The sequence below is a fragment of the Lampris incognitus genome, chromosome 15, assembly GCF_029633865.1.
Source record: "Lampris incognitus isolate fLamInc1 chromosome 15, fLamInc1.hap2, whole genome shotgun sequence".
In the NCBI taxonomy this organism is placed as follows: Eukaryota; Metazoa; Chordata; class Actinopteri; order Lampriformes; family Lampridae; genus Lampris; species Lampris incognitus.
The window spans coordinates 21578117-21605315 of NC_079225.1; the positions used below are offsets into that span (position 1 = coordinate 21578117).

The window sequence follows — 27199 nt, forward strand, 5'->3', positions numbered from 1 at the left end:
GTAGGAAAATGCCCCCCAACAAAACACGGAGAGAGAAAAAAAAGGGAAAACGATTGACGGCCGTATTAACCAATCAACGAAGCAGATCCCGGTAGCAACAAGGCAAACACAAATGACGCTCCACTCCGCGTACCGTGTTTACTTCCGTCAATGTTTCGTGGGGTGAAAGCAGAAATCGCCGAGACAACGAAGGATCCGCATCGCAAGAAGAGGTCCGTGTCATTTGAATGATCGCCCCCATTTACCGACGACTATTGAATCTCTAGTGACTGTACATTTTCGCATTGTTGTGGTTGAATGTGTGTCAGTTAAATGCATGACAGATCGGTAAAGAGAGAGGTAGAGGGAGCGAGAGCAACGCTATATAGTCCATATTAACACAAATGCTGCTTTCAATTATGTGTGTGTGTATATGCATGTGTATAATTGTGCTTCGCTAACGTTCCCTTTTTCACATCTTTAAATTGCTGTGTGGACGTGCTATGGAGGTTGTCAGATGTAACGCGACCAGTTTTGTTCATTGTGTCATTTCCAAACATGTAAGCCACGATAAAACGCTGGAAAGTGTCAGCATGGGGTCGCACTACCAGGCAGCTCTACGTGACGGGGGATCTCTAAAGGCTGCTGTCGTCGGGCCGTAAACTGACGGGCATGTCTTCGCTGACAGGTCAGGACAAACCAGATGTTTGTTTCAATGGTCTGGTTATCCCTCCAGGTGTTTGTGGCGGCGATCCTCCTTTGCACCATCCACGGCAGCAGAATGCCTTTCTTGGGCCAAGACTGGAGGTCACCGGGATGGGTCTGGGCAAAGACTGGACATGGCTGGAAGAGGATTGTACTTGCAGAGGACAAAAACGAGATAGACTTGAAAGAGTAAGATTATTTCCAATTTATAATCCCTTTGTTTGTATGTATTTGATCGATGAGCCGTTATGAACTACCTCACCCTACAGCCACCGAGGGCCACAAATTTGATAACTTTGTTTCGTTCATTGGGTGCTATTTTGCATTTGTTTGCATTTCATGAATTGCAGACTCCATTAAAATGTTTGAAATATGAATGACATAGCCAGTGTTAAAGATAGTTTCATTAGGCTACGGCCTAACGTTGAGTGGATGATATCTGCTCTGCTTTGGTTTTTGGATATAACTCTTGATAGAGGCCCTGTGCAACACTGAGGCGTACAGGGTTTCCCTATGTGGAAAGTCTTTGATAGAATATTGTAACTGCTGTGTAGTTTTACAAAATGAGCCATCACGAACCATCCTCATTTCCACAGTGTACTGTAATACTTGATAATGGTTTCTTTGTTTTCTATTCATCTTATCTATATCTTAGAGGCGATCCACTGACCAGGAGCTTTATGCATGTTAGGTCTTTCAGTTTATTTATGGTGTTGTTTTAACTGGAATTGCAATGTTTTCTGGCCTAAGGCATTGAAAGAGGTTCATAAATACCACCCAGGATCGTCTGGTATGAGTATTAACACACACATTTAGAGAAACGAGCTGCAATCTTGTTCAAAATATGCTAATTTTATGTAATCCCCTGTTGCTTTCATTTTTTTTTTTAAAGAAAAGGTGTGGTTTACCTTCTCAGCAACCCCCAAGGATACACAGCCAAATAATTACCATTTCTTTTTCATGGCGGTTTTGTTAGGTCCTTTTTCCTCCCTCTTGTTATTAACTAGAGTGGCTTTGAAGTCTTGTTATCTTTACTCATCATTGTGCAGTTCAAACTGTAGCTAAAGGAAAGGGAAGAAGAAAATCTATCAAGAATTTCAGAGTTATTGTTAGAAATTAAATGTTAGTAAAATCAATTATTTCTTCAGTACAGCAGTAAGTCTGCAACTAGTTTAGAAAGGGAGTACTCTGGCGAGCCGTGCAAATGAATATTGCAAATGAAGCTAAACAACCAATAACGTGAGCCTGGTATACAAGTCATAATTTTGTTCTCCTTTTTAAGGTAAGTCTAAAGTCTAATGAGCAAAAGCTTCTTTTTGGGTGCTGTGGGCAGCTCTCCAGTAAGTAGCATTTTAAGATGTCCATATGCAATGACTACCGTTTGTATTATTCACCAGAAATACTTTGAAATAATGAAGTGGCAAAAAAAGCCCTCATTCAGAACCACGTGCCACCATAATCTTCCCAGCTCTGTCTCCGTCACTACATTCTCATTGTGTAAAACCAGAATAAAAATGGTCACCAGAAGACCACTATACTATGTTTTTAAAAAATGGCAATATCAAAATTAGAAATGGGCTTTCATGATTGACCATGGCTTACCAAGGGCTAAGACTAACCCTGCATTTTGACTTTTCCCTTGAAAATACTAACTGAGGCAGTGCCCTGCTCCCCATGGCCATTGCATTTTGCCTCTTTATCATTGGCCATAGACAGTAGATTTTGGCCTTATTACCAAGAGCATAGAATGCTCCTTCTGCAAAAAGTACACAAAGTGTGTCTATTGTCAGTGAAAGCAGTCAGTTTGTAATTGTCTAATTGTTGAAATATGCATGCTTTTATTCTGCAGGAAGTGCCCAGGCCTATAATAAGTGATAGAGGCAATTAATTTAAACCATTTTGTATTGATAAATCCCCACCAACCCCAATTACCAAAGCAAATTGTCGGATTAATTGCTATTTCCGTTGTAGCAGAAAGGCTAAGATGTGGGTGAAGTCATTTACATCCAGTAATTGCGGCCCAGCGTAGCAGCAGAAGTGCAGAGTTAAATAAAGCGTTGGGGATAAAATAGCACAAGGAAAACTTCATGCCATGTCATGATTCTGATCATTTGTTGAGTAATAAGACTAGTATTGAATAGCATTGATAGTTTAGGTTAGTACAAATTTGAGTTGGTTATCACAAGACAGCAAGAAAAACTCAAATGTTGATTCATTACCTCTGAACGCACCTCAAATATTTCCAGAACTCACAAATTTCAAATTCTTCCTCCAAGGCTATGCCAAAACCCATTATGGCAAAGGTAAGGGTAAAAAAAAAAAATCTTTTGGTACATAGTGTAAGGTATGTTTTCGGTTCTACCAGAAGCCTAGTAACGCATTGAAACAACATAAGGTGCCAAACCCAATGGCATTATTTAATGAAGTACTGGATACGAACTCGGATGCCTTGTTTCAATCCTCCAGAGTGAATCCTGGCTTAGAGGTTCCCTATTTGCTTTAACTGCTATGGTGAACCCAAGCATATCCAAGCAATACTTACTCTGGCCCATTTTAACTTATTGTGTCTTTCCAAAAAGATTCTGCTGGCTGAAAGTCTTCCTTAATCACCACTATTTGTTGGGAAGGGTTGAATAAAATCAAATTAGGCTATTTTAGTCTCTCTCGCCTTGTCCTCTGTTTTTGTTTTGTTTTTTTGTTTGTTTGTTTGTTTTTTTTCCTGTGAAAGCTGAGTTGGTTGACTCCCAGCAGGAGAACAGGCTTTGTTATCTTCCCGGAAACATGTAGTTTTGAGCCATGCCAACTGGCAGGGAATAGCCTCATGATGAGGAAGGTGAAGGGGTTTCCTGTTTTCTGTATTTCTTTGCTATCATAACTTTTGGGTATGCAGACTCTCCTTACCATTTCAGTGGCATCTCTTTCAGTCCCACCTGTCATCTCACCACACAGTTGTTTCCATTGAGAAATCCATGGTACTTCTCAGTACCAAGTAAGCCTGTCAGCAGGCCACAGTCTCTTCGTGTCTTCATCAAAAGACGTACAGTGACACGCCACCAGACAATATGCCATGACATCATCTCTCTGCACTGGCTGCCCTCCAAACACATCCCTGTTCAGAGAGGCTGGTGACCTCATGTGTTTAACAGTGGCTCCTCTTTGCCTATCGCCAGCAAAAAAGTACATGTATTCGATAACAAAAAGATAACGTAATGACTGTGGGTGTCATGACACAGAGAGCTTCAACGCTACCAGACCTCTTTCAAATACTATTTATGGCTAGATATTGTTTTTATAATTTGTTTTTTGCCTGTTTCAGACGGATGGGGTTGAGCATGTAAGACAATGCAGGAAAGTCTGGCCAAATTGAAGTACTTCAGTTTTCCGTGACTGGCAATTAATCTGACATGATAAAAATATTACAGATATGGTAGTGCCTGACCATGTAAGAAGCCAAGTACGATGGAACAAAAGTCAAGAATTAGTTTGCAGTTAATACTTAAATACTCCAGTTTTCATCCAGCCAGTAGAAATGTAACTATTTTAAGTTTCCTTTAAGCCTCAAAGTTTTCTTTCTAGTTTCCCAAGTAAACTTTTCTGTTTATCGCGCTTTGTAGCACAAGTAATTTCAAATTACCAGAATAGTTGAACGACAGAAACAGTTTGATCTTTGCATTCCTCACCTTCTGTAATTCCCCATGACAGGTGTGTGTGTGTGTGTGTGGGTGAGGGGGGTTGTTGGTGGTTGGTATAGCAGGGCTTGTCCAAATGGACAGGGCCAGATGGATTAGTTTAGCTCTTGTTCATCCCATCCATTTTACTTCAAAGGACCTGCTCGGTCACGCAGAGCTCAACTCTGTCTTATCCGGGGATCAAACAAATATTTAGGAGGAACAAATAAATTTGATTCTCCTTCCAGCAGCACGTGTTTTAGAAAGAAATCGCCCAACGTGTCTACCCAGCTTTTGATCCTTTCCATGTTCTCTGACTTTATACGTAACCTGGTGACAGCAACTCATTCCACACAGTTTTTTCTCGTTTTGAAGACCTGCTCTGTTTTAGCACTATAGACCTGTAGTGTGACCGTTTTCATCTGTCCATTGATGTTCTACCCCCTATCGTCAAATCCCCTTATTTATTGCACTTTTGTCTCTGGGCCCCTTCTAAAATCATGACGAATCATTGCACTTGGCCTCATACGTGACTTTGAGCCGATTTGGCTAGTTAAGGTGCATACTGTAAATTGTGAGAACATAATTTGGGATCTGTCGCTTTAACCTTGCACATACTCTCCATCTTTACTTAGCCATCTTTTTTTTGTCACTCTCTGCCCTCAGCTGTCTGTTAAAGTAGAAATCAATTGTCAAGATTTGCATGCAAACAGATGTCTTTTTGGACACTTTCTTTCACTGCCATATTTACGGCAATAGCTAATCAGAAAATATCTTCTTTTTTCTTCCCCCCCCAATTGTACTTGGCCAATTACCACACTCTTCTGAGCCGTTCTGGTTGCTGCTCCACCCCCCCTGCCGATCCAGGGAGGGCTGCAGACTACCACATGTCTCCTCCGATACATGTGGAGTCACCAGCTGCTTCTTTTCACCTGACAGTGAGGAGTTTCACCAGGGGGACATAGCGTGTGAGAGGATCACGCTATTCCCCCCAGTCCCCCAAACAGGCGCACTGACCAACCAGAGGCTACACTAGTGCAGCGACCAAGACACATACCCACGATCGGCTTCCCACCCACAGACACAGCCAATTGTGTCTACAGGGACACCTGACTAAGCTGGAGGTAACACGGGGATTCGAAACCAGCAATCGCTGTGTTGGTAGGCAACGGATAGACCGCGATGCCACCCAGATGACCCTCATCAGAAAATATCTTGATTATACACGGTTTCGTAGTCACTCATCTTGATGGCTATCTTCCTGTAGGACTTTTTGTTGGAAACATGATTTGTGCATATTGTTTTATGTGTTCACCGTAGCAGCTAAAAGTGGAAGAAGAAGGCAGGTAGCAATGAGTAAAGAAGCAAAGATCATCGGTTTAAATCAGTTTACACACACACACACACACACACACACATACACACACACGCATGCACATGTAGCTTGGCATACACAAACACACACAAATATGCAAATAACTACACACACATATGCACATTTATTAAGGCAGAGCCTACATACACACAGCACCTTACATACACCATGCACTATTTATTATTATTACTGCTTTTTGTTTTGTTTTGTAGTTATTTTATTGCTATTATTGCTGCGGTGTTGAGGAGCCGAAACACAAGAATTTTACTCTCTTGTACTTAGAGACGTAACAATAAAGGATCTTGAATCTTGAGATGTTGCAAATAGCAAACAGATATGGCAGATCAGGTTTAGGACAGCATCTCTACAGGCAGTCACTACAACATCAGAAGCAAAAACCCACTTTGAAATATGTTTCACATTACAATTTATTCAAACTCATTGTGGGTTGGTTCGGTGTATTATTAGTCAGGCGTCTAATTTTGGCCGATTGAATTATATATACACAGAGAACCAATTATCAGCCCAAGCCAAGCTCTTTGATCAATAAGATCAATCTGCCAAGGCTCATTGGAGAATATTACAAAGTAAAAGGTCCTATCATACAATGTGATGCTCTTAAATCCCAGCAGATTTAATTGTGTTACTAAAGAGGCGTCATTTAGGTTATGTCAGTATGGTTAGTGTGAGGTGGACATTAAAGAAATGGTTCCATTGTTATTATTATTAAGATCCTACTATTATCTGTGTTGATTATTTATTTGTTGTGTGTTTCATTTTTTTGATAGATTCTAAAGGAGTTTAAGCTCCTAGGTCAGATCTATTGATCAGATTTTATTTTTTACTCAAATATTTGTATCATCCTATTCTTCAGGAAAATAATATTTTTGGGGTTTGGGGTTCGTATTCTGATGGTCATGTTTAAGACTATTTTCCTCTCTGGAAAATCAGTTTTGTAATCCTAACAGATTGCTATAATTATAGAAATAATCGTAATTATTTCCAAAGCTGAAGCATCATATAGCAATATTATTCTTAAATACTTTGGACTATGCACTGTCATACAGGGAAAATAACAAAACTCCTTTATATGTAGAGATCTCCCTCAATAAGAGGAGTCATTAGGAGTCATTAATTAGGAGTCAAGTTTTTTTTCTGTTAAAATTTTCACCTTATGTTCTTGTCATGATTCCCTTTTTTGGGAAAAAAAACCAATGGTGATTTAAAATGTCATGTGAGTTTTAGTGCAGTGTGTTTTGTTTTTACAGTAAAGCGAAATGGTTTGAGAAATATAAGTCTTCATGCCTTGCACCTTCACAAATATATTCAAGACATGACAGTCTTCAATAGGATGACTGCTCAGATACTCACAGACATGACTCATACAAATGATTTATTTTTAATAGGTGATGCAAAGCCATGCAGTACAGGTCATGAAGTACTCAATTTAAAGGCAACTAATTGTAGGTTAAGGCAAAAAGATGAGTTTAAGTTGGATTTAAAGGACTGAACAGACTCTTGGTTGTCTGATGGCAGCAGGCAGGTTATTCCATAAGAACAGGGCCTGACAGGAAAAGGCCCTGCCACCAGCTGACTTCTTTTGAACTTTGGGTACACACGGGAGCCCTGTATTTTGAGAGCAAAGAGCTCGAGATGGAATGTATGGTTTAAGGAGATCAGACAGGTATGGTGGGACAAGCCCATTTAGGATTTTATAAGTCAGCAGAAGCACCGTGTATTCTGATCTAACATGGATAGGAAGCCAATGAAAGGAGGCAAGAATTGTTATAATATGGTCAAATTTTCTAGTTTTAGTTAGGATTCTAGCTGCAGCATTTTGAATCATCGGAAGATTTTTAGTATAGCATGTGGCAGACCTGAAAACAGAACATTATAGAAATCACGTCTGGATGAAACAAATAAATGTATTGGCATCTCTGCATCAGGCATGGACAGGAAAGACTGAATTTTAGCTATGTTACGTAAGTGAAAAAAAGGAGTCTTGGTGATTTCTTTAATGTGCTCATCAAAGGAAAGGCTGTGATCAAAAGTAACAGCAAGATTTTTGGCTGCCACACTTTGTGAAATCACAGAGTTGTCGATTGTTATCGTTACTTGGTCAAATTTGTGTCTATGTCAAGCAGGGCCAATGACCAGCATCTCGGTGGCCCAGTGGTTAGCACTGTTGCCTCACAGCAAGAAGGTCCTGGTTTCAAACCCCAGGTCCTTTCTGTGTGGAGTTTGCATGTTCTCACCGTGTCTGCGTGGGTCTCTTCCCACCATCAAAAAGACATGCATGTTAGGGGTTAATACTCCTATCTGTGCCACTGACCAAGGCAGTGGAAGAAAGAACTGAAGTTGGTCTTTGGGCGCTGCAGCTGCCCACTGCTCTTACACAATAGGATGGGTTAAATGCAGAGAACAAATTTCATTGCAACCGTACAATAACAAAATAATGTGGCTTTGGTTTTTAGCCGAATTTGAAAGCAGGAAATTTCACCACATCCAATTTTTCACAGCAGCCAAGCAGGCCTCTAAATCAGTCTCCTTGCTAAAGTCATATCTCACAAACAGATAACAGTTCATCAGCATCAACAACTGCACCTCCCTCACCGCTCCTCTGTCCCAAGACATCCCCCCGGGTTCAGTGCTTGGTCCTCTCCCCTTCCTCCTTTACATGCTCCCCCATGGTAACATTATGCGTCGTCATTGTCTCCATTTCCACTGCTACACCAATGATGTCCAGCTCTACATCTCCACGAAATCCATCACCACTACAACTTACTCCAGTCTGACCAACTGCCTCACTAAAATTAAATCATGGATGCAAGCCAACTTCCTCAAACTAAATTGTGATAAATCTGACATGACCATCATCAGCCTCAAATCCAAAACCAAAACCAAAACCACTCACAACTTCTGCCTCACCATCGATAACTCCACTCTGTCTCCCTCCCCACACATCTGCAACCTCGAAATCATTTTCGACAGCAACCTCTCCTTTGAACACCACGTCAATCAAATCAACAGCTTTTATCCACTAAAAAAAAAATAGCACATCTCCGCCCATCACTCTCCCTCTCTGCTGCCAAAACTTGATCAATGCCTTCATCACATCCAGTATTGACTACTGCAACAGCATTTTTTATGGCTCATCATCCAAAGTCATAAAAAAAAACTCGGGTACATCCAGAGCTCTGCTGCTCACCCTCCCGCTCCCATGACCACATCATCCTTGCTCTCCAGAACCGCCACTGGCTCCCTGTCCCACAACAGATCCAATTCATAGTCCTTCTCCTCACTCACAAAGCCCTCCATAACCAGACCCCCTCCTATCTCACCGACCTGCTCCACTACCATACTCCTACCCACAGCCTTCGCTCCTCCCATGCCAACCTCCTGTCTCCACCACACAGTACCAAACTCCGGACCTGGGACGACACAGCCTTCTTTGTAGCTGCCCTCTCCCTCTGAAACTCCCTCCCCAAACATATCTGCACCGATCTGTCCATGTTGACACCATTAATCAAAACTCACCTTTTCAGAATTGCTTTTAATGTATGATTAATGTTGTGTGTTATATGATTTTGGTGTGTTGCTTTTATGTTTATTTTAACTCATGTAAAGCATCTTTATATACCTTGAAAAGCACTCTATAAATAAAATGTATTATTCATGTTGTTGTTGATGTTGTTAAATGTAGTTAATAATCAATAGTCGAGCAGAAATAGCTTCAAACAGTAAGGATTTTGTGGGTCTGGAAATACAGACCACAATATAACCTGTTCTTGTTCAGACTGGTTTGTTTTGCTGTTGTTTAAACCAGGTCATTAAGACTGTTACTGATGTTTGTACTGGTTTGTTCGTCAACATTGATCAAGAACTAAGAAGAGACATTATGTCTGCCCGGTTTTAGTTTCACCTTACTGATTATCTGTGCAAATGAAGTTTGATTTCAAAATCAAAATCAATGGTTTGAAATGCTTGCCTCTGTGTTGGATTCCTCGCGAAATCTGACAAAATTATTTACGGCACGCAGTTGGGCGACATAACCACCATCAGAGATGTTTCACCTCATCACTGTATGTTTTACGAACACCTGTTTTTCCAAAGCACCTCTACATCTCACTCCTTTCTTTAAAACAACCTGCCATGGAGTGAATGTCGATATTTGTGGCTAAAGGCAATGCTTATGGAAAATTAAGTTGTTTTGCTGCGAAACACTCATTGATTCCACTCATTTGGTTATTTTACAGCCTAGGCTAAAGACTGAGGGTAAATAGATTTTCTCTATCAGAAACCCCAGGCTCTGGAACGACCTTCCCAAACAAGATCAGACCAGCCAATGATGTGTTCTCCTTTTCAACACTAAAAAAATACTCATACTTGCACAATGGACAGTGTATTTGTTCCTTACAACGACAGATCAATATCCAGCTCAGATCAACCCAACTCATGCCCACCAAGTCTGCCCTAAACCTAGGTGTCATGAGACCAACTAACCTTTAAGGTTCACGTGGCCTCGATTGCTCAGTCGTGCCAATTTGCCCTGTACAACATCAGGAAAATTAGACCCTACCTGTCTGAGCATGCAGCACAACTCCTGGTACAGGCTCTTGTTATATCATGCATTGACTACTGCAACTCCTTACTGGCAGGTCTCCCTGCATGCACTTTCAAACCCCTGCAAATGGTCCAGAATGTGGCGGTGCATCTGATCTTCAACCAGTCCAAAACAGCACATGTCACTCTGCTGTTCATATCCCTCCACTGGCTCCCAGTTCCTGCCCACATCAAATTCAAAACCTTAATGCTCGTTTACAAAACAGCAACTAAAATGGCTCCCGCCAACCCGAACTTCTTCATTCAGGTCAACACTCAGCTCAGTCCCGCTCACTACACTCTGCCAGTGAAAGGTGCCTGGTACTTCCGCCACAACGGGGCCCTAAGTCACTAGCCAGACTCTTCTCTCCTGTAGTTCCCTGGTGGTGGAATGAGTTACCAAACTCCATTCCATCTGCTGAGTCCCTCTCCATCTTTAAAAAGAAGCTAAAGACCCAGCTCTTTCTCAAACACCTCCACACCTGATGGTATTAAAAAAAAAAAACAATAATTGGCTTCGAAGCGCCTTTGCCTTTGTGCACTGCCTTTTGACACCTATGTCCTGTTGGACTTGAACCAAGTTTTTTTGACACTTAGTTGCGTTGTCACCACCTGACTAGATCCTTTCTTGTGTTGTATTAACTCTCAGATGTATGTCGCTTTGGATAAAAATCTGCTAAATGAAATTGCAAATTGTAAAGTTTGTACTGTTGTGTTACTCTAATGCAGCATCCTGTAAGAGAGGACAGTAAAACCAAGTCAGGAAACCGCTGTAATCGATAATATTAAAAATGTACTGAATGCTTTACTGATCCACTGCGCCTCATTCCCTTTCCACTGGCTCCCATCCACTGAGATGTCAAATTGCAGGGGACCTCTAACTGGGCTGGTCCAGCTGCAGGAGAGTTTGTCAACCCTTGTATTTATTTAGGTCACAATGGTATACAAGGTTTGTTAACATGTTTTTTCCTCGGCCTTTTCTTCTGATACAGGCTCTGCGATGAAAGCAACAGCAATCTCTTTGTCAAAGAAGTTTGTGAGCTCAGCACTGAGAAGCAGAAGAAGGACTTTTACAACAATAACACCAGATCCCAGTGTGAGTTGCAGCAGTTCACATCCTGCTACCTCGGCTATGTAAAATACTTGTGGTATGAAAATTAAGGCCCTTAGTGCACAAAGGGCCGAGCAAAAGGCCTTAAATGCCAAAGTCTTACTACTGTGAAGCAACGCCACCTGTTCTATTAAGGTAATTGTTGGTGTAGACATTAATTGCACTCTAAAATATCTTGTGAGATAATTTGATGGTGACGACAGTGTCACATTTTGGACCTTAAATGTAATATATTAATAATTTTTGCTTTCGCCGTAATAAAACAATCTCTTCTAAAAAGATCATAGTGTTTCTGTCACAATTTGTGTGCAGATAAAACCTTTTAAACTCCTTTACGTACGGCTTTTAAGACCGAATGCCCGCATTCTCCAACAAAGGTCATTTCTGTTGCTTCAGCAATACATGTGCTAAAATTGGAACTATACAGAGAAGATTAGCGTGCCCCCTGCACAAGGATGACACGCAAATTTGTGAAGCGTTCCCAAATTTTTATTTTTATTTTTTGGTGGCATGATGACCCAGTGGTTAGCACTATCACCTCACAGCAAGTTCGAACGCCGGGGTTGTCCAACCTTGAGGTCATCCCAGGTCGTCCTCTGTGTGGAGTTTGCATGTTCTCCCCGTATCTGTGGTGGGTTTTCTCCGGGTGCTCCAGTTTCCCCCGCCATCAAAAGAAACATGCATGTTAGGGTTTATACTCCTGTCTATGCCCGACCAAGAAAATGGGAAAAGAACTGGAGTTGGTCCCCGGGCGCTGCATGAAGACGGCAGCCCACTGCTCCGAGCTACACATATCACAGCTAGGACGGGTTAATTTGCAATAACTGAATTTCCCCAAGGGGATTAATAAAGGAAACTTAATTAACTTAATTTAAATTCAATATAAAGTTGAAATACATGGGCGTCCGGGTGGCATGGTGGTCTTTTCCGTTGCCTACCAACACGGGGATCACTGGTTCGAATCCCCATGTTACCTCCATCTTGGTCGGGCATCCCTACAGACACAATTGGTCATGTCTGCGGGTGGGAAGCCTGATGTGGGTATGTGTCCTGGTCACTGTGCTAGCGCCTTCTCTGGCCGGTCGGGGCGCCTGTTCGGGGGGGAGGGGAAATTGGGGGAAATAGCACGATCCTCCCAAGTGCTATGTTCCCCCGGTGAAACGCCTCACTGTAAGGTGAAAAGAAGCAGCTGGCGACTCCATATGTATCGGAGGAGGCATGTGGTAGTCTCCAGCCCTCCCCGGATCAGCAGAGGGGATGGAGCAGAGATCGGGATGGCTCGGAAGAGTGGGGTAATTGGCTGGGTACAACTGGTTAGAAAAAAAAGGGGGGGTGTTGAAATACGTTTTAAACAACTCTAGATGGCAAAATCTTGTGTCCACCCTCCATCACTGTTACAGCAAAAAAAGGTCTTTACAGTTTAAAACAAATTTTGAGGGGTGTCCGGGTAGCGTCGTGGTCTATTCCACTGCCTACCAACACGGGGATCTCCAGTTTGAATCCCCGTGTTACCGCTGGCTTGGTCAGGTGTCCCTACAGACACAATTGGCCAGGTTGCGGGTGGGAAACCGGATGTGGGTATGTGGTTTTTGCACTAGTGCCTCCTCTGGTTGGTCAGGACGCCTGTTTGAGGGGGGGGACTGAGGGAAATAGCAGAGTTTGGCAGCTGCACCGCGAGAGAGATATATGATAAATTGTCCAGTAAATATTCCCACATCTGACCGTGTGTTTTGTCTTCTCACTCCAGTCGTTTTCAGGGATAAGTGGATCTACGTGCAGAGGGATAGCACAAAAGAGGTGAGCCAGTACTGGGTGCATGTACGTTGTGCTGTAACCTCCAAAGGTTTCAAATGAATTTTTTGGTGGCTGTGATAAGATTTTCTTCAGATAAAAGTATGTATTAAATTGTGCATGTGTGTATTTTTGTGTGTTTACAGCGACATGGTTACTGCACACTCGGCGAAGCCCTTAACCGCTTAGATTTTTCCTGTGCTGTTAATGACTTGAAGAGATTCAACTATGTGGCAAAAGTAAGTAGATGATGATTATAAAAAAAAGTTTGACAATGAGTCCTCTTCTTATGATGTTGCACTTGTAAATAAATCTCCCTCCTTTTTCTCTCCCTCTCTGCCCTTCTCTTCCAGCTTTTTCAGCTAATAGCTAAGTCGGAGCTGACCTCTTTGAGTGGAGCTGCCCAGAAGAACTACTTCAACATACTGGAGAAAATTGTACACAAGGGTGAGAGACGGAGAGAGACAGAGACTGTGGCTATAACAAGCAGATGGACATCATATTTATTTGCCAGCCCTAGCAGCCTCCCTAATGTCATGTCAGAATCTGTTGGACACACCCCAGACCCATATTTAGGCTCTCCCTCACTGATTAATACAAACTCCCCCAAAACCAAATGAGTAACCAGCAGACAGAGGATATGATGTTACTGTAAGTCGTGGCATTCAGCCTAATGACGCTTCTATTAGAGAGGTAAACGTTTAACCACAAACCAGTAGGACCATCATCATTATAGGGTTTGTAATATCAGGCAGGTCAAAGGACAGAAGAAGACTGTTGCTCATTCAGTCAAACATACTAAGAAGGGCAAAACTTGAATCAGTTTTAATGAATGAATTGGTCTGAATGACTTTTAAAGTGTCTTTTTTTATGGGGCGTCCGGGTAGTGTAGCGGTCTATTCTGTTGCCTACCAACATGGAGATCGCTGGTTCAAATCCCTGCGTTACCTTCAGCTTGGTCAAGCGTGTCTACAGACTCAATTGGCCATGTCTGTGGGTGGGAAGCCGGATGTGGGTACGTGTCCTGGTCGCTGCACTAACGCCTCCTCTGGTCACTCGAGGTGCCTGTTCAAGAGGGAGGGGGAACTGGGGGTAATGGCATGATCCTTCCACGCGCTATGGCCACCTGGCGAAACTCCTCACTGTCAGGTGAAAAGAAGCAGCTGGCAACTCCACATGTATCGGAGGTAGTCCAGTGGTAGTCTGCAGCCCTCCACGGATTATCAGAGGAGGTTGAGCAGCGACCGGGACAGCTTGGAAGAGTGGGGTAATTGGCCGGGTACAATTGGGGAGAAAAAATGGGGGAAAATACCAAACAAAAAGTATTTTTTACTTTTTTAAGCATTTCTTAAAAAAAGGCTCCTACTACGTATGATGGTGCCCTCAAAATACCATTAAAACTGTTCTGTTCCAAACATAGTCAAGTATTTTGTATAATATATGTAGTATAAAGGTTTGAAATCACTGTTTTTGTATCAACTTTACTCATAGTTTTCCACTCTGGAATATTCGCATCTGTATCTCTAGAAAAAATATGTTTTTAAACTGCAAATTAACTTTTCCATAGCGATTTCCTTACATATATACCCTAAGAATACAAGCCAAGCATATGTTTTTTACAAGCCAAATATGGACTATTACTCCGGTGCACATCTCCTTTGTACAAACAAAACCTTGGCAGATATGAGTGCTTTTTGATGGTTATGTTTTCTCACCTTTATCTATTGTTTCATGTTGTTGCTTTTTCTGGTTTTTAGTCCTGGAGGACCACTACAATCCACGCCTAATCAAAGACCTGCTGCGGGACCTTGGTTCAACACTGTATTGCCTGACCAAGAACGTGGGCAACTCCCTATTGGTGGGCACAGTCAACATCTGGGTGTGCCGACTGGAGACCATCCTCAACTGGCAACAGCAGCTCAACAACCTGCAGATCCCCAAGGTAGTGGGCCTGTTATGCAGGGCTCTTTGTGTGTGTGTGTGTGTGTGTGTGTGTGTGTGTGTGTGTGTGTGTGTGTGTGTGTGTGTGTGTGTGTGTGTGTGTGTGCGTGCACGCCTGTCAGTGGGAAGGGCTGTGCATGCACAGCGTGTGCACATGCCTATCACTTTGCCCCTTTATTTACCCATGTTTTCACTGGCCAGTGACACCCCTGTTCACTCCATCATCCTGAGTTCTTGACTTTGTTCATTCTCCTCTACCTAAATGTTTCTTTTAAAGGGATAAGTAAGCTAAGAACTTGAAAGCCTTTTTGGGCAGCCACTGCACTGCGTTAATCTGCTCTAGTCCACAAAGTGCTCTTGAACACGAGACCTCTGTGGTGATTTCAGTGTTGCTGGCACAGTGATACTCCCTACTCATCCCACTGCAACCATCCATGCACTTGTTTTTGATGAGCCACGAACATTTTTCAGCAAGGGAATGTGTGCACATCCTCATGTTGTAGTGCTTTATAAAATTATTAACAGTTTAACAACATACACATCCAGAAAACTCATAACAGTGCAAGATGCCATAGATGGATGATTAATCCCTTGTTTATTTGACTTCAGCACCTCCAGACCACTCTGATTTGAGTGTTTTGTTTTATTCTTTCTGTAGCAAATGTCCATGGGGTTAACCCTCAGTGACCTGCCGATTCAGATGCAGAACAAGATCCTCTACAAGTTCTCTGACCCCTGTGACATTATTAACCTGGGGCAGGCGACATCCACTCTGTACATGCTCAGTGAGGACTCGCAGCTGTGGAAAAAGCTTTGCCATTTTCACTTTTCAGACAGCCAGGTGAGAAAATAATAGACATATTTGTGAGACATAGATCAGTAATAACTGACTGAATGGGTGAGCTGCAGAACATTTTCAAAACCAGATATATATTTTAAAATATTTCAAAATTATAATTTATTATTATCTTATTATTATCATATTTCAAAACGATTTCAAATGTGGAAGAATGTGTTTCTGTTTGGGGACATGGAGATGTTCTGTGCACTGTAGAAACCAGTTACTTGTTCTTAATTTCTGAAAAAGGAAAGGTCCGTGTATTTGTTTTTGCTGTGTATGGTGCTTGTTGTTCAATATGTACAGAGTATCTGTTGTGGTGACCCACATCTATATAACTAGAGACATTCACCTAAGAGAGAATGCACTTCCGCTTCCGGTCCAGAGAGTTCAGTGTCGTTGTCGAATATATGACATGTAAAGTTGGAGCTAGTAAACTACCTCGACTACGTCTACTCTCACGTCTCCTGTCTCGTTGTTTTCTAACTCCACATTGGTGACCCCGACGTGATCGAACAACTAATACGAGTATGTTTGACAACGACGACGCCGGTGCTAACATGGCTATTGCTAACGCTAGCATTTACACCGCTACTGTGAAGCTACCTGACTTTTGGCAGCATAATCCACGGCCGTGGTTTCAACATGTGGAAGCCCAGTTCCAGCTGAGAGGGATAACGCAGGATGCAACGCAGTACTTCCACGTGGTGGCGGCGTTAGACGCATCGACAACGGCGCGAGCAATGACACTGTTGGAAGCTCCGCCAGCTGCTGGCAAGTACGATGCTATAAAGACATTCCTCCTGAAACTATTTGAACTGTCGGAGCTGGAGAAGGCAGACCGTTTACTGTCCCTGAATGGCCTCGGCGACGGCAAACCGTCTGAGTTAATGGAAAAAATGCTGTCTGTGCTGGGATCGGCTGATCCGGCCTTTCTTTTCACACACATTTTTCTAAGGCAGCTCCCCGCACCTGTACGCACTGCACTGGCCAGTTCTCCTCTCGCCGCCTCCAAGGACTACCGTTCTCTGGCTGCTGAAGCAGACAGGGTTTTCCTGGCCAACCGGCAACAGTTTGTGCATGCCCTGCTACCCCACCAGACCGCCCCACCACCACCTGTGTACGACTATATGGACACCGCGGCTGCGGTGACAGCCCGCCGCCAACCTGACGACGGGCTCTGTTATTACCATGCCAGGTTTGGGGCAAAAGCAAAACGGTGTCGCAAACCCTGCAGTTACAGGGTTCAGGGAAACGCCAAGGCCGGCGCTTGTTAACGGCTATGGGCGCCGGCCGTGACTGCAAGCTGTTGTTCATCAGAGACTCCTTGTCGGGCCGGCGGCTGCTGGTTGACTCTGGCGCTCAACGCAGCATACTACCAGCACAAGCTGTGGACACGATGACCGACAGTCACGGCCCCCAGATGGACGCCGCCAACGGCACGTCCATTCGGACGTACGGTATCAGACATGTGGACGTGTGTTTTGGCGGCCGACGTTTCGGCTGGGACTTTGTGATGGCTGCTGTATCCACCCCGCTCCTAGGTGCGGATTTCCTCTGTGCTTTCAACCTGCTGGTGGATGTTAAAAACTGTCGCGTGATTGATGCCGTCTCTTTTGCGTCATACCCCTGCACGCTTGGGGGCGCTGGAGCGCTGTGCCTCGCTAACACACTCTCCACCGGGGATCCATACCAACGCCTGCTCGCAAATTTCCCCGAGCTGACCACACCCACCTTCTCCTCGGCGGTGGCCAAGCACGGCGTGGAACATCATATCACCACAGTGGGGCCCCCAGTTTACGCCCGGGCCCGACGCCTCGACTCGGCCAAGCTCGCAATAGCCAGGGAGGAGTTTTCGACTATGGAGCGCCTCGGCATTGTCCGCCGTTCTGACAGCCCGTGGGCTTCCCCTCTTCACATGGTTACTAAGGCCAACGGGGGTTGGCGCCCGTGCGGGGACTACCGTCGCCTAAACAATGCCACGACCCCCGACCGGTACCCCATACCGCACATACAAGATTTCTCTACCCACCTGGCGGGCGCTGCCATCTATTCCAAAATCGACTTAGTGCGGGGGTATCACCAAGTGCCGGTCCACCCACTGGATGTCCCAAAAACGGCTGTCATCACACCCTTTGGGCTCTTTGAGTTTTTACGTATGCCTTTCGGCCTTAAAGGGGCGGCGCAGACGTTTCAGCGCCTTATGGATTCTGTGCTCCGCGACATGCCATTTTTGTTTGTGTACTTAGACGACATCCTCGTGGCCAGCGCGTCGGCGGAGGAACACATGACGCACCTCACACAGCTGTTCGACAGGCTCAGCGAACACGGCCTCATCATCAACCCAGCTAAGTGTCAGTTCGGGGAGTCGTCCATCACCTTCCTCGGGCACCACATCACTCCACAGGGGGCCGTTCCCCTCCCTGCCAGGGTTGAGGCTGTCACCATGTTCCCCCGCCCCCGCACTGTACGGTCGCTGCAGGAATTCCTGGGCATGGTGAACTTTTATAACCGTTTCCTGCCCCGTGCCGCCCACATCATGCGTCCCCTGTATGAGGCCCTGCGGGGTAAGAAGTCTAAGGACGAGCTGGACTGGTCTTCGGGGATGGACGAGGCTTTTGTGGCCGCCAAGACCGCGCTGGCCAACGCTGCGCTGCTAGCTCACCCGTCGCCTGCCGCCCCCATAGCCCTTACAACGGATGCCTCCGACTACGCCGTGGGGGCCGTGTGTGAGCAGTGGGTGGGGGGGGGCTGGCAGCCGTTGGCGTTCTTCAGTAAACAACTCCGTGAGAGCGAGCGCAAATACAGCACCTTTGATAGGGAACTACTGGGTCTCTTCCTCGCAACCAGACACTTTAGGTTCCTATTGGAGGGCCGACAGTTCACCGCTTTCGTGGACCACAAACCGCTGACGTTCTGTATGGCCAAAACCTCAGAACCGTGGTCTGGGCGTCAGCAGCGTCATCTCGCGACGGTTTCCGAGTTTACCACGGACATACAACACGTGTCGGGCAAGGATAACTCCGTCGCCGACTGCCTTTCACGGGCGGTTGTTAACGCCGTTCACTTGGGACTCGACTACGCCGCTATGGCAGCGGACCAAGCCAAGGACGCGACCGTTCAAGACTACCGGTCGACCCCTACGGCGCTACGGCTGGAGGACGTGACGTTCGACGCGGCCAACACCACCCTCCTCTGTGACATCTCCACCGGTCAACCGCGCCCCCTGGTGCCTACTTCCTGGCGGCGCCGAGTTTTCGACACCGTCCACGGCCTTTCCCACCCGGGAGTGAAGGCCTCGACCAAATTGGTGAGCGTCAAGTTTGTTTGGCCTGGGCTCCGTAAGGATGTTAGAGCCTGGGCCGGCTCTTGTGTGGCGTGCCAACGCGCCAAGGTGCACCGCCATACCAAGGCCCCTTTGGCGCCGTTTGTGGTTCCAGAGAGGCGGTTTGACCACGTCAATGTTGACCTGGTGGGTCCCCTGCCCCCCTCCCGTGGTTATACGTTCCTCCTCACTATTGTGGACAGGGCCACCAGGTGGCCAGAGGCTATTCCCTTGTCCTCCACGACGGCAGCAGAGGTAGCACGGGCGTTCATCGGCTGCTGGGTGGCCCGTTTCGGCACACCGGGTGACATCACGAGCGACCGGGGCTCCCAGTTTACCTCGGAGCTCTGGACGGCGGTCGCTGAGCACCTGGGGATGAAGATCCACCGCACTACGGCGTACAACCCGCAGAGCAACGGACTTTGTGAGCGGTTCCATCGGGACATGAAAGCCGCTCTGCGGGCAAGCCTCACTGGCTGCGACTGGATGGACCGGCTCCCATGGGTCATGCTCGGCCTGCGTTCGGCCCCGAAGGAAGACCTCCAGACCTCCTCCGCTGAGCTGGTGTATGGCCAGCCCCTGCGAGTTCCGGGGGAGTTTCTTCCGGATGCTACGACTCCCTGGTCGGCCGCCTCTCACCTCAGTGCGTCCCGGAGCGCTGCCGGTGCCTTCGCTCCCGTTCCGATGTCTCAACACTGCCTCCCCCGGTCCTACGTCCCCAAGGATCTGCCATCGGCGAGGTACGTCTTCATTAGGCACGACAGCCATCGGTCCCCGCTGCAGCCCCCATACGACGGGCCCTTCCGCGTCCTGGAGGCGGGGGATAAGAACTTTGTGGTGGACATGGGGGGCAGGCCGGAGCGGGTCGCTATAGACCGTCTCAAGCCTGCTCACTTGGACATTGGGGAGCCAATGCAATTGGCCCTACCCCCGCGGCGGGGACGCCCTCCTAGGTCGGCCCCGGCACCTGCCTCTGTTCCTGCTTCGGCCCCGCCTATGGCCCGGGTTTCGGCCCCATCTGTTTCCCCTCCTGTGAAGCGCAGCCGTTATGGCCGCAGGGTCCACCCCCCGACTCGTCACTTGTTTTCCCCGTGACTTTGCACTATGTCATTGACTGTTCTGTTGTAGAGTCTATTTTTATGTTCATGAGTTGCGCTTTTGCTGTTTTGCATTGTTTTGTGTAGGTGAATTCTGGGGGGGCCTGTGTGGTGACCCACATCTATATAACTAGAGACATTCACCTAAGAGAGAATGCACTTCCGCTTCCGGTCCAGAGAGTTCAGTGTCGTTGTCGAATATATGACATGTAAAGTTGGAGCTAGTAAACTACCTCGACTACGTCTACTCTCACGTCTCCTGTCTCGTTGTTTTCTAACTCCACACTGTGTTAATTCTACCGTTTTTTTTTTAATCCATCCATCCATTATCCAAACCACTTATCCTGCTGTCAGGGTCGCGGGGAGAACATTTTGGGCGGCACAATGGCACAGTGGCTAGCATGGTCGCCTCACAGCAAGAAGGTCCTGGGTTCAGGCCCCTGGGTAGTCCAACCTTGGGGGTCATCCAACCTTGGGGGTCGTCCCGGGCTGTCCTTTGTGTGGAGTTTGCATGTTCTCCCCGAGTCTGCGTGGGTTTCCTCCAGGTGCTCTGGTTTCCTCCCACAGTCCAAAGACATGTAGGTCAGGTGAATCGGCCGTACTGAATTGTCCCTAGGTGTGATTGTTTGTGTGTGTGTTGGCCCTGTGATGGACTGGCAGCCAGTCCAGGGTGCCGCCACGTGACTGCTAGGATAGGCTCCAGCATCCCCGCGACCCTGAGTAGGATAAGCGGTTTGGATAATAGATGAATATATATTTAAAGTTGAATATTAGTTTATGGTCAAGATTTTTGTTCCCCCTTACACGTGTTGGTTGTGACTGTAAAACAGTATATATGTTGTCCACTAGAGGGCAGAGTTGTCACAGTTTACTCATCTGTGGTGGGCTCACTCTCGCAATCGCTCTTTTACTTACGCTGTCTCATTCACACAAAAAGAATCGAAACTTGAAAATGATGCAGTTCGAGATGCTCTTCTCTAATTATGAATGTTAACAAGTCATTATCATCATTCCCTTCTCTTGTACTTTAGTTGTTATTCATGTGAAACTCTTTTTGCCTGTCTGTGTGTCTATGCACACACTGGCTTCTTTGTGTGTGTGTGTGTGTGTGTGTGTGTGTGTGTGTGTGTGTGTGTGTGTGTGTATACACAGCGCTCTAATAACTTGGTCATGACGGAGTCTGACAACGTGGACTGGAAGCTGATGTATTTCAACTTGCAGAAGCACTACCCAAAGAGGGAGCAGTATGGAGACACACTGCACTACTGCAAACACTGCCACATCCTTTTCTGGAAGGTAAACAGACTCATCCCAGCTGCACAGTTCACATAACTCAAACCTAATGTGACGAAACTCATGGACACTCAAGGGCACCACATGTCACTGGTGTGCATGACACATCCCGTTAAATTGTATACATTATACAGTAGAGCTACTACAGATGTAGCAACTTACAGAGCTAAGTTGTTAGAGGTAAAACCTGGTCGCAGGCATAAAAGAAGAGAGAGGTCCTTCTAGATGACCTTAACCTGGGAATCTAAAAGTTAAAGGCAAACAGAAAGCTCATCTAATGGGAAACCCTGCACTGATCTACGTTTTTTAAGGTGTGGTTTAGATCTGAGAGATGGCCTAAGAAGTCAAGAATCAGATTAACAAGTAGGACATGCTGTTATTTCTTGACCGAGTAGCCAAAACAACTGTTATCATTTGGTACACTCTGGTCTTAGCATAACTTCTCTGACACTGATAGCAGCCTTCTCCAGAGAGTTTATTTTCATGTAAAAACATAAAAAAAAAAACTTGGGTGGCGCCTATTTTCAGCTTATCTTTCACTGTGTCCGATATACACTATAAACTATTTCTGACATTTTGAAAACCTTATCCTATCTATTGGCAAAGGCTAAACAAGTTCATGCATGATGTATATCAGCACTGATGAACTGTAATGTGAACAGCTGGGTAATAATTATGATACTGTTCAGACAATGCTTATCTGCCAGCTCAGCTCATCCATTTATACGCAAGCCTCGGGTAAAAGCCAGTGGGCATCTTCGTACATAGTTACAGATTAAACCCGATTTCTAACCAATATAACCAATTATCCATAAAGCAAAGTTTATGGGTTAGCCTTTGGGTTCCACAACAGTGTATGTCTTCAAAATGTTGTTGTTCCTGCACTAGCCACCTTCTTTTTTTTTTTTTTGAGTGATTTACAAGCCAAGGCTCCCTGGCCGACTGCCTATCTCTGACCTCTTTGCATCCCGCTTCATGCTTGTCTCCCTTCCTTCCCGTCTATCTCCCTGGTACCCCTTCTCCCTGATTCCCAAAGGACCACCACCTGGCGATATTATTCAAGGTACTTCCTATGTCGTCCTGCCTCTCTGTTTCTTTGGTTGCCATTTCATCTTTGGTTGCCATTTCATCTTATGTATGTTGACCCACAAATCCTTTGTTTCCCCCCCACGCACTCAGGGTTGTCTTGTACATGTCTCTATAGTTCACCTCATGGCCTCCTTTTGTCTCCTAGCCCCATTTTATTCAACAGTGTCATCCTTTCAAATGACATTCCAGTGGCCAACTTGTCATTGTGAATCACAGATTTCGCTGAATGTTCCGTTAATGTGTCTGAACGAAGGCTTCCACTTGTCAAGGCTTCTTTGTCTGATGCCATTATCTAGCTGAGCCTTTCTTCTTTATCTATGCTAATGTCAACATACTTCTCTAGTCCAACTCTAAAGCAACTGCATGTATTTTTGCTGTTTTTTTTTTTTGTTTGTTGTCTTTTTGGGTTTTTTTGGTTTTCATTTGGTTTTCTGGCTGTATTGCAGGACGGTGGCCACCCATGCTCGGCCAATGATCCGGACAACTGCCTCGTACCCGTGTCCCCCCAGCACTTTATCAACCTCTTCAAGTTTTAACCGTCCCCATTGTACTTGAGGAAAAAAAACTGGTTTACCCTCTTCTGAGTGAAGTGTGTGTGTGTGTGTGTGTGTGTGTGTGTGTGTGTGTGTGTGTGTGTGTGTGTGTGTGTGTGTGTGTGTGTGTGTGTTGGGGGTTGGTTGGTGTCTGTCACCCAGTTACAAAGGGCTCAAACTGAAAGAACGACTTCTACATAATGCTGTCTGTTCCTTCCGCACAAACATTTGTTTGTCTCAGTGACAGATAAAATCGGCAACTCATGACAGGGGAAAGAAAAAAAGTGGACTATGATAGATTGGTAGAATTTCTGTGATGGGGTAAGATGTATAAATAAATTACTTTTTTTTTTTTTGCAATTTCTTTCTTCCCTGTGCACAGTTGTTTTGCTTTCATGACAAAAAAAATCTACAGACAAGAGGTAAGCAGACAGACAAAAGTAAAGAAAAATAAAAATATTATGTTGGGGGGGGTTTTAGAATACTAATGATGGGGTAGGTGTGAGGTCTTGTTGAATGTTGGGGAAAAGTGAGCATTGATGTCTTGGGAGAAAAAAATATTTATTGGGTGGGGGTGATGGGGTATTTATTACTTTGGGGCGATTGAGGATATTTTGCTTTCCATTGTTCTGTTTCGGTGATGTTTTTTTGAGGTAAATGAGTGCATGTCAAATATAGTTGTGAGTCTGTGTTTACATCCATCATCCTTTGTGAGGTCTTCCTGGGCTGCGCATTCATTTTAGGCACTGAGACGAAAAGATAATGTCACAAAGTTGTGTTTGCTTTACATTTTTTATGATACGAGTATGTCAGAATTGTCAAGCAAAAAAAGAAAGAGTAAAATGTTATTTATGGGGAAAATATTTTGTATCCTTTCTTAAAATTTTGTAATATTCCTTTTCCATTCCACTACTCTCGATGGTACTGTCGTGACTTTAATGGGACAGGAACTAGCTGTGTGATTAATAAATAGTCCTCTCAATGTTTCCTTGCCTTGTTATTGCATTTGGGGGATTATCTGACCTTGATTATTATCGTATGAGACCTCTTCTGACTTGGACAGTGGCATTCATATTTTACTGACAAAGTGTGATGTTGCTTCGACTAATGTGTTACACTATTGACATAACAAAGGATGGGTGACAAGTTACAGGACAAACCAACATAAAGTGTCTTAGTAAGGTGTTGGTCCACCACGAGCCTCCAGAACGGCTTCAGTGCTCCTCGTCATAGATTGTACAAGTCTCTGCACTCTACTGGAGGGATGGACACCATTCTTCCAAAGGATATTCCCTCATTTGGTGTTTTGATGATGCTGGAGAGAGGGCTCTCTAACACATTGGTCCAAAATCTCCCATAGGTGTTCAACTGGGTTGAGATCTGGTGACTGTGAAGGCCATAGCATATGATTTACATAATTGTATACTCATCAAACCATTCAGTGACCCCTCGTGTCCTTTGGATGGGGGCACTGTCATCCTGGAAGACACCACTCCCATCAGGATAGAAATGTGTCATCATAGGATAAAGGTGACCACTCAGAATAACTTTGTATTTGTTTGCAGTGACCCTTCCCTTTAGCACGGGCTGTTAAGTTATGTGGATGTATCAGTTTTGAGTATTTAAAATATTCTGTTGGTCTTTCTTTGACTCCATCAGACTGTGACTCTTGATTGTGAATTCAGAACATAAAAGCATCTATATCAGCTTCATATATGAGAAGATCTACCAGTTCTGGGCGATGTAGTTGCCCCATAAAACTAGAAAACCAACCTGGGTCATTGTTCCCAATTCATTGCTAATACTGCAGTACAACACAAAGAAGCAGAACAACCTTTTCCATTTTTCTGGCCAAGGAGATAAATGACTTAGTCCTTGGGGTAATTTGAAGGAATTTACAACTACCGAACATAACCGCGTGATTCTAAGAACAATCACTTTCCGACACTTAAAGCGGAACCGTGTAATTTCTGGGATTTCGAGACAATGTACTTTACGGCAACCGTCGTAAAGACAATTGAGGGGCTTGTTTTGTTCTTCCTTCATTGTGTAGCAAAAAGATCGGTGGGTTTATGTACAAGCCATAGCTCAAAAGACTTATGGAATAAGAGAAGCCACGTTAACAAATGATGTAACGTAAAACTGCTGTAAATTGGGTGCTGTAAAGCAATCCCTGTATTTTCTGGAAAGTTTTGTGCCCAGTGGCAGACAAAGTGTGCCGTAAAAACAGGGCTTTTAGGAGACTGATCCGAATAGCGACTGTCATTCCCCTATAGCCACCGTACCATGTGACGAAAAATTAACGTAATGATAATATCTTAAACCACAAGTTTATTATTATTATTATTATTTTGGCAAAGGATGTCGATGTATGTTCAATAATCCAGGTAAGAAAATCAAAGAAGGTTGAATCAGTTCATCTAGATACAATCTAAGAGTACATCTGTCGCCACCTTACAATGTTGTGATAGCGAAGTCCTCTGTGAAGAGTACACATGGCCATCGAAACTGTAGTTAATGGGCACACCCATATTTGCATTTTGTAACGTGCATGGATAAGTAGACACGTTGGTCCTTGACTACGTTGGTCCTATGATGACCCTTTAGTCGACTGGCTAACGTTGCCGCTTGCGGTGTGGGAGCCACGGGTTCGCGTCCCGGCTGTGGCGGTTCCAGGGCTGCCCCCTGAATTTGCTACGTTGGTGTCAGAAGTAGGATGGTGAGACCGTGAGGTCATCGGAAGCGCGTGCGCCCAGAGGCGTGAGGGAGCTGATATGCGCTTCCCGAAGGAGGGAGGTAGTGTAACGTGCATGGATAAATAGACACGCTGGTCCTTGACTAATGGATCGGACCCTTTAGTCGACTGGTTAACGTTGTCGCTTGCGGTGTGGGAGACACGGGTTCGCGGTCCCGGCTGTGGCGACGGTTCGTGTGGTTGCCCCCCCCCCACACACACACACACACACGAATTGGCTACAATATGAAACTGGTCGTTGGTTTCGGTCGTTATGCAGCTGTATTGTCCTGTATGGTTTATAGGGGGTGGGGATATCTGTAGTCGGTTTTGACTGAAGATGTCACTTATGAGTGATGCAACGTATCAATCAATCAATCACGTTCCATTTTATATAGCGCTTTTCTAGCTGCAACAGCGTATCTGTCAGTAAACGTTGTATGCAGATGAACTGATTCATCCATCCATTAAACAAACCGCTTATCCTGCTGTCAGGGTCGCGGGGATGCTGGAGCCTATCCCAGCAGTCACTGGGCGGCAGGCAAGGAGACACAGGCCGCCAGGCCATCACAGGGCTGACACACTTCTTGTCAAAAATGTTACTTAGGGGCTTTCATCTTTTTCAGCACTACTTGTGGTTTGGCTCTTTACAAGGTGTAGAGTAACTCAGCAGCTTCTGTTTGTATCTAATTAGGGCTAACATGGGTTCCTGCTTCCAACTATCTTTAATTTGGCAAAGGAATCATATTTCAAATATTGATTCAAGGAAAACTGCTTTCCAAACATTTCAATAATTTCAGTCATGTCCATCCAGCTCCAGCGCAGTTTAATAATGTCATGAGATTTTATTTTCCCTTGATATAAAACGATTTTAATTTTTTTTTTAATCTAGCAAAAGGTAATGTGCAGAATATTGAAAGCTTAGTGGTACTCTTAAAATGATGTGTCTTCATACCAGCGGGTTGCCTTGGGATGGAGGACTGTGGTGCAAACGGTTTCTGTTAGGCCATAATATCACTGTAAATCATGCTAGTGTTGAAAGGAAGGTCCGGTAAACCGAACCACGCATTTAGCTGAGAGTGGAGGGTGTTGAAATAAGTAGAGCCAGTATGTCCGGG

At 45.0% G+C, this 27199-nt stretch overlaps 1 protein-coding gene and 1 non-coding gene across 3 annotated transcripts; both read left to right on the forward strand.

The window, feature by feature from the left end:
* Positions 1-142: 142 nt before the first annotated feature.
* Positions 143-24503, forward strand: fbxo25 (F-box protein 25). Of its 2 annotated transcripts, XM_056294573.1 has the most exons (11): positions 143-212; positions 716-873; positions 11322-11425; positions 13188-13237; positions 13378-13470; positions 13585-13678; positions 14989-15173; positions 15831-16013; positions 21585-21728; positions 22762-22788; positions 23261-24503. In XM_056294573.1, the coding sequence occupies exons 2-11, from the start codon at positions 761-763 to the stop codon at positions 23348-23350; spliced, it is 1083 nt and encodes a 360-aa protein (XP_056150548.1). In that variant the 5' UTR covers positions 143-212; positions 716-760; the 3' UTR covers positions 23351-24503. The 2 variants fall into 2 exon arrangements, with proteins under 2 accessions (XP_056150548.1, XP_056150549.1); XM_056294574.1 differs by lacking the exon at positions 22762-22788.
* Positions 11826-11930, forward strand: LOC130125828 (U6 spliceosomal RNA). Its single transcript, XR_008811665.1, has one exon. It is a non-coding gene; the product is annotated as a U6 spliceosomal RNA (small nuclear RNA).
* Positions 24504-27199: the final 2696 nt, after the last annotated feature.

What these genes read in the sequence shown, in the direction of transcription:
- fbxo25 (XM_056294573.1), top strand. Translation starts at nt 761, where the DNA reads ATGCCTTTCTTGGGCCAAGACTGGAGGTCACCGGGATGGGTCTGGGCA. An exon ending in AGAGGGATAGCACAAAAGAG is followed by an intron (nt 13,238 to 13,377) that starts GTGAGCCAGTAC and finishes GTGTGTTTACAG; the next exon opens with CGACATGGTTACTGCACACT. An exon ending in GATTCAACTATGTGGCAAAA is followed by an intron (nt 13,471 to 13,584) that starts GTAAGTAGATGA and finishes CTTCTCTTCCAG; the next exon opens with CTTTTTCAGCTAATAGCTAA.